The 12364-nt window shown below is 50.8% G+C and overlaps 1 protein-coding gene across 1 annotated transcript; it reads right to left on the bottom strand.

Annotated features, from left to right (window-relative positions):
- Positions 1 to 10067: 10067 nt before the first annotated feature.
- LOC103760399 (transmembrane protein 136) lies at positions 10068 to 11161 on the bottom strand. The gene is made up of 2 exons (XM_029962114.1): positions 10963 to 11161; positions 10068 to 10597 (listed from the first exon to the last, which is right to left on the bottom strand). Exons 1-2 carry the CDS (start codon positions 11159 to 11161, stop codon positions 10068 to 10070), a joined length of 729 nt encoding a protein of 242 aa, XP_029817974.1.
- Between the last annotated feature and the right edge of the window lie 1203 nt (positions 11162 to 12364).

Genomic DNA, 12364 nt, shown 5'->3' on the forward strand with positions numbered 1-12364 from the left:
CGCGCGCCCGGCTTGCGGCCGGGGCTCCGCGCAGGGGGGGGCGGGCGGCGCCTCCCCCGCCCCGCCTACCGGCGGCCGGGCCAATGTCCCGCTGCCCCGCCCGCCCAGACCCCCGCCCCGGAGTAGCTCGCCCCCGCCGCAGGGGCGCCCGCCGAGGCCCCTCTTAGGCCCGGGCGTCATCGGCCGGGCCGCTACGCCTCCCGGCTCGGCCCCGCGCCACGGCCAAGCCTCGCCGCGGCCCCGCTCCCCTCCACGGCCCGGGGCTGGCCCCGCTGCGCTAGCTGCGGCTGCCGGCACACGGCGGAGCGGCGCGTCACGAGCGGGCCTGCGCGAGCCGGGGCCGGGCCGGTGCTGGGCTAGGGCTGGGCTCGATACCTTGGGCTGGGACTCACGATGCCCTGGGCTGGCTCGACTCTGGGCTGGGCTCGGCTCGCCCCTCCCCGCGACGCCTCCGAGGTGGGGCTCGTACCTCCGGCCGCCCCGCCCCGGCACCGGATCCCTCCGCTGGCAGCCCTCCTCTTCCTCCTCCTGCTTCTCCTCCTCTTCCTCTTCCACCTCCTCCTTTTTCTCCTCCTCCTTCTCCTTCTTCTTTTCCCTCTCCTCCTCCTTCTCTTCCTCCTCCCTCTTCTCTTCCCCCCTCCTCCTTCTTCTGCTCCTTCTCTCTCCTCCTCCTCTCCCTCCTTCTCCTCCCTTTCTCCTACTCCTTCTTCTCCTTTTTCCCCTTTTCCTCCTCTTACCCCTCCTTCTCCTCCTTTGCCTTCTCTTCACCCGCTTTTCCTTCTCTTCTCTTCCTCTTCTTCCTCCTTCTCCTCTTTTTCCCCCTTCTCCTCTTCCTCCCTTTTCTCTTTCCCCCCTTTCTTCTCTTCCTTTCCTTCTCTTCCCCTTATTCTCCTCCTCTCTCCTCCCTCCTCCTCCACTTTCTCCCCTTCCTCCTCCTCCCTCCCTGCCCTTCTCCCGGTCCTTTGCGTTTTCCCCTTCCCCTTCGGGAAGCCTTTCCCAGGCCAGCGGGCTGTTTCCTTCTCTCCCGTCTCCATTCAAGTCACAGTCCCTCCTCCCTCATCCCGCATCCCTGCCGGAGAGGTTTCCCTCTCCATTTCCCATCCGCAGCCCTCCTCCTCCTCCTCCCTCCCGCTCCCCGGTTTTTGCCTCGTCACAAGCTCGGAGGGCAGGGAGTGCCCGCGCCTCCATCTCCCCGGGCTGCGGGATGGAAAATATGACACCAAAGAGGCTTAACAGCACAAAGAAAATAAACAGCGAATTAAAACAGTGGAGTGCCGGGAGCTCTGTCTCAAAGAGTCACTGCCTGTGCTGTTTGCTCCAAAACCTGTCGTGGCTCCACGTCCAGTCTCACATTCCCCTGCATTTCCACACACGTTTCATTAGGAATTTTTCTCACGGGTGAAGGTCAACGTAAATCCGAGAACTGATCCCTCCCTGCACGCACCTCAGCCTTCCAGAAACACTGCACTGAATTCCTGCTCCTCTTCATGTAAAAAAACTCCAGTAGGAAAAGATAGGCAAAAAGGGATATTTGGACATTGAAATTTCAGCAGGTGTGGATTTCTCTCTCCTCAGCACAAACACATCCTTGCTGGTGCACGGCTGTGTCTCCCTGCCATTTATGCCATGCACAACTCTGCTTTAGAGGGAAATGCCTGCCTCAGCTCTACACAGAATCCCAATGGTTTGGGTTGGAAAGGACCTTAAATAGCATCTCATTCCACCCCCTGCCATGGGCACAACCTTCCACTCTCCTGGGTTGCTCCAACATCCAACCTGGCCTTGGACACTTCCAGGGCTGGGGCAGCCACAGCTTCTCTGGGCAACCTGTACCAGGGCTCCACCACCCTCACAGGGAGGAATTTTTTCCTAATATCCAGTCTAAACCTCCTCTCTCTCAGTGTGAAGCCACTTCTCCTTGTCCTGCCGCTACAAGCAAGTTGTTCTCAAACACCTGGAAATAAAATCTACGTGCTCTAACTTCAGGAACCTGCCACGCTTCTCCTGCAGGAATTAAAGCTCACGAGCACTGCAGAAGTCTGACAGAAATCAGGAGGATTCCTCTGCCAGGGAGGGTGGGCAGTAATTCCTGCTCTCCCTGTGCAGAGAAACTCACGGAACATCAGTCTGCCCTACCAAATGCCAGCAGACTAAAATAACCCTATTAGCTAATCCCAATCATCTAGGACACCATCCTCCTTCCCTTTAATTAATCTTGCCATCGTATACTTCAAAGCCAGGACACTGGACTTGGAAAGAGCCTGGCAAACAGGCTTTGGAAATTCGGGAGCAGATCCCTCCCTAAGCACACAGGACCATACCTTGCCTGAAGCTAAATCCAGGCTGCTGCTGCTCTGGAACACGGAGCCTTTTCCTGCTCTGGAGCGAAGTGAGCGTGGATCAGGAAGCCAGCAGACTGTCTGAGAGCCTGAAGAATTTGTTGTTTTGATGAAGTTCAGAGCAAAGAGGGGAAGCGTGGGATGAAATCATTTTCTACACGATACTTGACATATAGGCGCGGGACATTTATACTTCCTTTTTTGGTTTCCTTCTGAGGAAAATACAGGCTTGGGGAAAGAAAAAAAAAAAGTGTGGGAGTGCAAGACAAGCAGCCACGTCTGCCTCTCATTCTGCAGCTGTGCACCACAGTGGTGATGAAGTGACTGAATACCTCCATATATCTGTATTTATTTATTATATACCCCTTTATTGCATCTTGCCTGCAATAAATCCCTCCCTGCTTTTAACTTTGGGAACATCAAGTTCCGTGCCTGGAGAAGGGAAGGCTCCTGGGAGACCTTCTGATTCATGGCAGGCCCAGCATTTGCATATTAGGCCTTCTTTATTCCTTTAATTATATTTTATTGGGCATGACAACGTAATGAGAACAACAATTAGCTGGAGGAAATGCTAAGACATAGATACTGAAACCATAACTGCTTCTCTTTTCTGCAAATGCTATTTTTTTATGGTGGGAGCTGACTGCACACTTAGGTTAAGACAGATGCCTATTTATGATAATTCTGCCTGGGCAGTTTTACAGCGTGAAATATGGGGTGGGGAAATCAATAACCAATTACACTGTACCAACTTAAAATAGATACTTTTTTTTGGTAGCTCTGAAGTTGTCACTTATGCTGAATTTACCACAAAGTACCATCCCATGGCAGAGGGGTTGCAACGAGATGATCTTTAAGGTCCCTTCCAACCCAAACCATTCCGTGTTTCTTTGATTAACCTCATCACTCTCCAGGGCACAGCACCAAAGTCCACAAAAGTCTATTTTTCAGTCCAAAGCAGAGCTAAGCAGCTCAAGTGAGGAGAACCCCGGAGCAAAAACTGATGATTCCTGTGGAACATAATTTATTTTGCCCTAAAGCAAAGGGCAGATCCTTGGAGGAGCCCTAGAGGGGCTCCTGCAAAGGCAGGTTTATAGAGAAAGTGTTTGCTGAGGATCCTTTTGCCTAATCCCTCTTTTCCAGCCTCGCACCGAGGAGCTGTTGCCATCTGCTGGGAAAGCCTCGAATGGTTCCTCTAACCTGAACTTCCCAGCAGGTAACCGGTGAGCTCCTGCTCGCCCCCTCGTTCCCCTTCGGAAAGGAGCATTTCCAAGCCGTGTGATACCCGGGATGCTCCGTGGGGCTTTGCACCGCTGCGGCCTCGGCACAGAAAGCCACAGAAATCAGCAAAAGGCGATAGTTCAAATTTTAACCATGAATATAAACAGCGCAGGTGACCCTTTTTCCTTCAGGAAAATCTCCCTTCGTGTTTCAGGTGGGATAACCAGCCACGGGAGCAACTTACCTGTGTGTGCAACGGGTCTCCTGCAGACCTCAAGTAAAGAAGAGGATAGAAAGTAAAGAAAGTAAATAGTAAAGAAGAAAAGTACAGAACAAAACTAAAGAAAATAACAGAAAGCTTTGCAAAATCGTGTGCTGAGTCAGACATGATGATCAGCTGAGTTTTGCTGAGCTCCATCATAAAAATCAAGGGGATGAAATCTCTTTTGCTACTTACAAGTCATCAGTTTAAAGCCACTGGTAGAATGCACCAGTATTTTGGACTGTTATTTAAACTCACCATAAATTGCTGTGCCAGCTCTTGTTCTGCTGCTTTTGGAAGGCAACAGCCAACCTTTCCACCTTGTACAAGGCTTACAGAGAAGACAGTTCATTTCCCAAATGTGCATATGGATTTGTGACTCCTGAAGAACAGAGAGGACCTTGATCTTGGGTCAGGGTTGGGGTAAACCTGGCTCTGCTCTCAAGCTCAGCACAGCTCAAACCTTCCTGCCTCAGAGACTGTTTGTCATGCCCTGTGTGTGATTCCACCCAGTCAAACTCACCTCGAGCACCAACAGCTGCTGGATCCAGTGGCCACTTCCATGGCTGGATGTAACCCTAACCTGACAAAACACACAGAAACTCGTGCTGGGCTCCACACTCCTGTGCAGCTTCAAAGCCTTTTCCCATCTTAAAACAAGCCCCTGATTTACCACCTACAGACAGGCAGCTTGTCCTGCACCCAGTTCCCTGGAGCTGCTGGGAATGCACCCAGGGCTGGTCTCTTTTAGGCCACTTGGGACAACACTTTGCTGCCTCTGTTGAGACACAGATGGACTAATCTGTCAGAGCTTCCACTCTGACAGCTTATTACAGTTCCTAAACCTGGATAATCCACGTGGCACTGAGCATTTTTATAGCTCTAAGCTTTCTTTCTGTATCAGCATAAGCAAAGCAGCCGCCTCTGTGAGGGCAGATGAAGCTGCTGGATGTTCTGTCAGGAGGTTCCTTCTCACTCTCTGCTGGAATAAAGGTCCTCTGGCTGGAGAGGGGATTAAAAACAAAGAGGTGGTTGTTAAGGGGGTAAAATCTAAAGAGGTGAAGGATGTAAATTTCTCATCACATTTGAGGATTGTTACACTGAAACTTCTGACATAAACAACGAAACACAAATATTGCTGAAAACCCGTGTTTGTAGCATTTAAGAAGCTGCAGAAACTGGCACTTTCTCCTTCTCATTCAAAATGAATGACCTGCAAACCACTCTGACTTCACAAAAGCTTTTCCATACACCTTGATCTATTCAGTTTTCCTCATTAATTTTCTAAAGATCCCTCATGTTGCCAACTTATCAGCTGCCAAACTGCCCCTGGGATCTGAGGGAAACAGGGCAAATCAAACTCCTTCTCTTACACAGATTTATTAGAGCACTTACTGAAGCTGAGGTGGAGAGAGGAAAGTGCTGGTTTATTGGTATAACCAAAAAAAAAAGAGTTGCTCCTTGCCCAGAAATTGCTTAAGGAACACAAAGCCAATGCTGACTGATTCCCTCTCCCTCTCTGAAATTTGATTTCTTTGGACATAAAAGACTCCATGTTATTTTACTTTCAGACTATACAAAATCTGCAAGTATCAAGAATATCACCATGAAGCTTAAAACATTCTCTCATCTCTTCCGTCCGAGAAAGACCTGCTGACAGCAATGGTATCAGTCTCATAGCAGATTTCAAAGACTTAGAATGCTTTTACATCAGTGCTTGGACTATTGCTGAGAGGGAATAAAGCCTTGGATATCAAAAAAAAATTGCAATTTCTTCAAATACAAATAAGGAGTTCAGCTACAAAAAGAGGGCAGAGGACTGAAAGAAGAGGTTAATTTTATAGAGTTCATTTTATAGGGCCAGCAGGCAAGCAGCAGGGAAGGCTTTAAAGAAATAACAGGACAATAAAAAATTAAATTAATTGGGTGTAGGGGGGCAGATTTCAGTATACAGTCAAAGCACATCTGTCCACTGACTTAAGGTTACATTCTGGCACGTCTCTCCTGAAGACATAAAACCCAGAGGATGCTTGCAGCTCTAAAGCAAAGCCTCAGAATGCTGCTGTACTTTTTTTTCTCTGCTCCTGGGCTACCTCTGAGGTCAAAAGAACTCCCAGCATAAATTCCTGCAGTCCTTGAGACCCCTTCACCCCAAGCCCAGGGCTGCCCCTGCCCTGCAAAGAGGCCAGCAGCTCCAGAGGGCTCAGCAGCTGCTCCCCAGGGCTGGAGGATTTGGAGCCCGATGGAAGGGTTACATGCAAACACCTAAATTGGCTTAACTATTTATAGAAAGCAGACTTTTGGCACGCTGGATCCCTGGCAAAATGCTGTGGCCATAAGCAGGCAGGGTGGCTGTTCTTCACCAGCACAGCACCACAGGCCTTGCCTTGGCCAAACACAGGTCTGGAGCTGCTGGGACAGGGCAGGACCCTCCCTCCCTTCTGCATTTATCCAGTGCCTCACCCACAGGAATCCTGGGGGGTGCCCAGGTCTCTTAAGCATCACTGAAAGAAATGGTTTTGTCTCCTCTAATTCCAGGAGCAGCCCCTGAAGCAGAGCTTCTAAAAGAAGTGCACAGCTTTCCCGAGTGACCTGACCAAGCTGTTTTGTGTGTTGGTGGCTCTCCCGGGGCTCAGCTGCTGCACCAAGGGCAAAAGAAGTCCCTGATTCCTGCATATCCCCCTGGCAGCTCCCATTTCCCTCAGCAGATCGGGACAGCTCTGGGGCACGAATATAACATGACACACACAGCTCCCAGCAGCTGCCCTGCCTGCAGTGCCTCCCTGGCTCTGAACAGGGGCAGATCCCCAGCACAGGAGCAAAACCAGCACAGCACAGACAGAGCAGCACCACTCAGAGCCCAGATTAAAGCTGCACCTCTGCACGGTGCTGGCTTTGGCTCATCTCTACAGCTGCAAGTACCCCCAGACAAGGCAACGTTAAATTAAATTAAACATTAAATAATGCTAATACACACCCTCTTCCTAGCAGGCTTCCCAATGAAGCAATTCCTAGGCAATAATATTTAGTCTATGAACGAGAAGAGCTCATGGTGTGGAAACACAGTGGAACGTTGTCCCTTAGCACGGAAAACAAAGGAAACATTTTTGTTCTGCGTTACTGAACCACACACAGAACCACAGAGGTTGGAAAAGACCTCTAAGATCATCGAGTCCACCCTCAATCAATCAAAGTCCTTGATCAACCACAGCCCAGAGCACTGAGTGCCACATCCAGTGGTTCCTTGGACACCTCCAGGGATGGGGACTCCACCACAGCCCTTTCCAGTGCCTGACAACCCTTTCCATGAAGAAATCCCTCCTGAAATTTTAACTGAGCGCTCCTCAGACAACCTTGCAAAGAATGCCAACGTGCCCAAGAAGCAACAATGCTGAAAGCTGTACAAGTTGTTGTGGAAAAAAAGCACCCACCGACCATCCCTTTGCTCACTTACCCTCATCCAAAATCCACAGTGCAACTGAGGAACAGCATCCGAAGAGAGAAAGGCAATTCCTCGTATAATTAAATAATCTTTATTTTATAAAACATAATACAAAGCATCTACACCATTCACTGGTGGAACGTTAGTTGCTATTACACAGTAATTCAAACACAAGTTATTATTTCACACTAGCTCTGCAGTTTCCTTTCACAGTTTGCTCTAGCCACCATGGAGCAGCCTGAGGACAGGTCCCACCCTGTGCTCCACAGCTTGGAGTTGTGTTTCTGGGTGTGTGAGTCCATGCTGGACACACTGTGAGGCCTTGCTCTGAGATGCTGTTGCAGCTCCACCTCATAAAGCTGTCCCTAATTGCCCTTTTGTTTCCTGGTGCCTTTGTTTAACCTCTAAAGCCACTGATGGATGTTCTCCTTCCAACCAAGTTCAAAGGAGGGGACCACTGAGCCCCTGTAATTCAAAACATCCCCACACAAGGTGTTCCACAGGTACCTGCAGTCAGTGACACCCTCACTCACCTGGGCAGGTTGGGATGTCCAGGTAACCACACCCCAAACCTCAGAGCCCAGACCACCAGGGCTGCCCAGGAAGCTCTTCTTGCTGGGCAAGTCCACAGCTGCACTGTGGCTGTTCTCACCTGCCTTCCTTCAGGCCTTGCTGCTGAAAGCCCCTTTCCCTAGTCAGGCTGGCTGCTGAACCTCCTCTGGCTCTGGATTTACTGCAGTCCTAACCAGGGAAAACCCACCAGACATCCTTCCTTCAGCCTGGGGGGTCCATGTGAACCAGAAGCAGCACATCCTTAGTCCCTTTGGCTCCTACCTTTGCAAAACACCTCGGACTCCTGCTCCTGGGAGGCAAGCAGATGCTGGGAAGTGCCATGTTCAGGTGACAGAAGTGCTGCTGACGGCTCATAGTGAGAAGTGCTTGGCTCAAAGCAACAGCATTTTGCTTTTACGCAGCACAAACCACCCAACATCCATCAGAGGTGGCTTGGTGTCCAATGGAACCCCCCCACGAGGTAGGTAATGCTGTCCCCACTCCAGAAAGTGGGTAAGCTGAGGCAAAAAGGCTCCTTGACGTGCTCAGGAGAGCTGGGAAAGAACCAGCAAGCCCCAACTAGCCCTTCTTGTCTCCCTTCAAGGCTCAGTAGTGCTGGATGAGTCAAGTTTCCTTTGCAGGACCAGCTCACCACTTGGCTCTGCTCATCTGAAGGGCTTTTTTTGGGCTCTTCAGGTCTTTGGCTGCTGCAGGGGAGGCTCAGGCCCTGAGCTGCTCTGGAGTGCTGAAGCTCAAATGAAATGATCCTAATAATGACAGCAACAACAAAGGAACAGCTGAAGAAGATGCAGTGGAACAAACACCAGAAGCTGCCAACTGGGGACAATGTTTTCCTGCAAATGGGACCAGATAAGTAATGATTATTTTTCTCTCAGTCAGGTTCACTTTTTATTTTTTTGATTAAAAAAGGTCACACTCTGTGCCTCTCTGCTTCTTTAATTACTAAGCTGCAAAATAAGTCTCTCTGACCCTATAAATGCTCATTTTATAAAGTGACACAGATCCAACGAGGGAGACAAAGTGAATTCAAAGCCCAGAGGTCAAGGCACCAATTCAGATGAAGGAGAGCCAAGATCAGGTCTCTGGCTTGCACAGGACAAATTCAGAGCTGGGCAGCAATTCCACCTCAGCCACTGGGTTTTTGGAGATGCATGTTGGCCACTCTTCAACCAGAAATCCCAGTTTGGATTTGGGTCAATAAGCCCAGCAGAGGGAATTTTGGTGTTCTGCAGACAATCAGCCAGAAAACCCCTTACTGGCAAGTCCTGATGGGGCTTCTCACAACAGAGAGTCACTCAAGGAGCTAAAAGGAGTGTTTGTAGGGGATGGCTGGAGTTTTAACAGTCAGGGATGAAGAGGGAAAAAGTCATAAAAGCATTTCCCACCAGGGGCTGTGTCTTTGGGTGTATTCACAGAGCACCTAGTCCTGTAAGGCTCCAGTGCTGATTAGAGCTTCTGGACACTACAGAAAAATAAGTTATCAATATGTTAATAAATAAGTTATTAAAAGGAATTAGAAAGGGTAGGAAACAACAACCTACCTAAAATACTGATTTTTCTAGAGTCACACTCTAGCTCAACCACCAAAGCTGTTTCTCCCAAAGGGAACATCAGGATAATGAACAAAGTGCAGATAACAACCATCACTCTGCATTGATGTAGCACCTCTCAAGGAAAAGTCTGAAAGTGCATGACACAGATGGATCAGCTCCATCACCCCCAAGTCACAGATGGGGAATTAGGCACAGAGTTAGAGTTATGTGACTTGCCCAAGGTCACACAACCAGTTGGTGGAAGAGCCAGGAGTTTGATGCAACACTAGAACATGCTTCTTCCTACCAGCAGGAACACTCTTAGCTGCCTGCACTGTACAGGACACTGAACATGAAGACCCAGTGTTATCTCCTCCTCTCTTCTCCAAGGTTCTACCGGTGCTGAAGGTTTTCTACTCACACCACTATTTACACCTGCACTGCTGGACTAGTATATAAAATTAGCCCTTCCTTCCCTCGTGCCATCCAGCGTGTGCTCCCCCAGCCCCTGCCAGGCCAAACACTGCAGCCCCAACAAATCCATGGCACAGCTCCACGGATGCCAGTGGAGCCGCGCCAGGGATAAACTTGGCTCCAGGACCCCTAACGTGAGCTGGTTCCTCTCCCCATTCCAGGCACGATCCCCCCCTCCCTGCCAGGCAGCGTGAACTCGAGGAAGTCTCTCCTCAGCACCCCCCTCAGTGGGTTTTCAGGTGCCCGTTGGTTTTCAGGCCGCCCCGGCGGCTCCTCCACGCCTGGTACTTCCTCATGCTCTTCCTCCTGGCGAAGCGGCAGATGCTGAGCATGAACACCCAGGACACGGCGTACATGATGACCCCCCCCAGCTTGATGTACCAGCGGGGCCGGGGCGAGGCCAGCTCGCAGTACATCAGCCAGGCCCCCATCCCGATCCGCACGCCGGTGAACAGGACCACGAAGAGGAAATCCACCACGTCGCCCGTGAGGGTGTGGTAGGAGCCCGTCTCCTTGAGGAACCAGCGGGCCTGCAGCAGGGGGTTGGTGATCTCGCTGCCGAAGATCACGGCGTTGACGTCCGCCGCCGACTCGCCCAGGGCCAGCGAGGCTGCGATGCCCACGATGCTCACTAGGTGGTGGGCCAGCATCAGGGCACCCTCCGTCTGGAAGTACACGCACCAGCACAGGTCGAAGAGGAAGTAGCCCAAGCTAAGGCACAGCCCGTGCACCTGGAGGGTCGTGTTGGGTGATCCTGAAAGGTGGAGACATAAAGAACTTTAGGGCAGCGAGCAGGAGCTGAGACAAGGAAGGGGTGTCGGCTTGTGCTGGTCACAGCCCGGCCAGAGAAGTCCCCCCCAAGTCACAATGGCACGGGTGTCAATGGCACGGTTGTCAGTCTGGCAGCTGCACACACGTCATGGCCACACGGCGTGACCAAACTGCAGCTGGGACACGAGGAAATGCAGTGCCAGGCTCCCCATTTCTCTAGAGCTTCCCCTCACAGAGCAGCTCAGAGACCACTGCAGTCACCACTCCTCGAGCGGGCAGAGGTGGTGGCAGAGCCCCTCAGTGCCACCACCCACGCAGGGACCCGGGACCACAGCTGGCATCACTCACCTGGGTGACTCAAAGGCCAGGGCCCATCGATAAAGCCAATGTAAGCAGAGAGACAGGTGGCCAGGATGCCATGGGTCAGGGTGACCAGCCTGCAGCTCCACTCGCAATTCCGGTGCCTGTAGCGGTGGCAGAACCACTTGTAGAGGGAGAACCAGCCCAGCAGACTGCAGGCCACCCTCAGGGGCAGGGGGAACAGCATCCTGCCAGGGGGACAGGGACACAGAACGGATCAGAACCACACAGGGGACCAGAAGGTCTGTAAGTATCAGGACAAGGTGAAAACCACTTTCCTCACTGCAGACTTCATTTCATCTTTAATGGCACCAAATCTTTTTGATGCAGAAGAATAAGAATCTATGCCCATAAAGATTATTTTTCCAGCGGTATTTCTTTTACAAGTCTTCCCTCACTCAACTGTGCAAGACAGAATCTCTCAAACGAGCAAAAAACACACTGCCAGAACAAAATTACAGTGCACAGACAACTGTGGGTGCTGCTCTTGGTGCTAAAAGCCCCCCAGTTATTTAATAATCAAATATCTACACCTCATTCATATTTATAACACCTTTCTGTGAAATACAAGATATGTCTCATCACTCCTGAGCACTCAGGGAAGTGCATCAGAAGCAGTTGAGTCATGCTTTGGGATACAGGAGTTTCCAGTTGTGCAACAGCAGAAGCACCAGTGGTACCTGCTGCCCAACTCTGGCCTCACACCCAAACTCACAGCAAAGAGACTTCACGTGATGAGGAGTCAGAGCTGCACAGCCCAGCCTTCCTGTTTGGCCTGTTGAGGTATTCCCAGGAATGACTGGAGGCTGGGTAAACAAAACCATTATGTTTTAATGGGCCTTGGGAACATGGGAGATGAAATAAGGATGTGATTAACTGCTCTGACCAGGAGTTTCCATGCACATCCCTGGGACGTGAGGTCCAGAGTCAGGACACATAGGGAAGGAAGAATTCTGACGTGACAAAAGGGACTGACCAGCTGGAGAAGGCTGGTAAAAGGAAGAGGAACAAGCTTTTAAACATTTTGAGGTGTTCTCCACACCTACTCACGAAAAAGATACTTCTCCATGCCCTGGAAGGAAAGAAGAGGCTGTCGTCCAACTGCACATCAAAGCTCAGCAGTTAATGGCTTTAAACTGACAGAGAGCAGGATTAGATGGGATATTTGGGAGAAATTCTTCCCTGGGAGGGTGGGCAGGCCCTGGCACAGGTTGCCCAGAGCAACTGTGGCTGCCCCATCCCTGGAAGTGTCCAAGGCCAGGTTGGACAGGGCTTGGAGCAACCTGGGCTAGTGGAAGGTGTCCCTGCCCATGGCAGGAATGAGATGATTTTTAAGATTCCTTCCAACCCAAACCATTCTGTTATTTGTCCTTAGCACATATAATACATA

Source organism: Manacus vitellinus, unplaced genomic scaffold, assembly GCF_001715985.3.
Source record: "Manacus vitellinus isolate BGI_N305 unplaced genomic scaffold, ASM171598v3 scaffold_41_pilon, whole genome shotgun sequence".
NCBI lineage: Eukaryota > Metazoa > Chordata > Aves > Passeriformes > Pipridae > Manacus > Manacus vitellinus.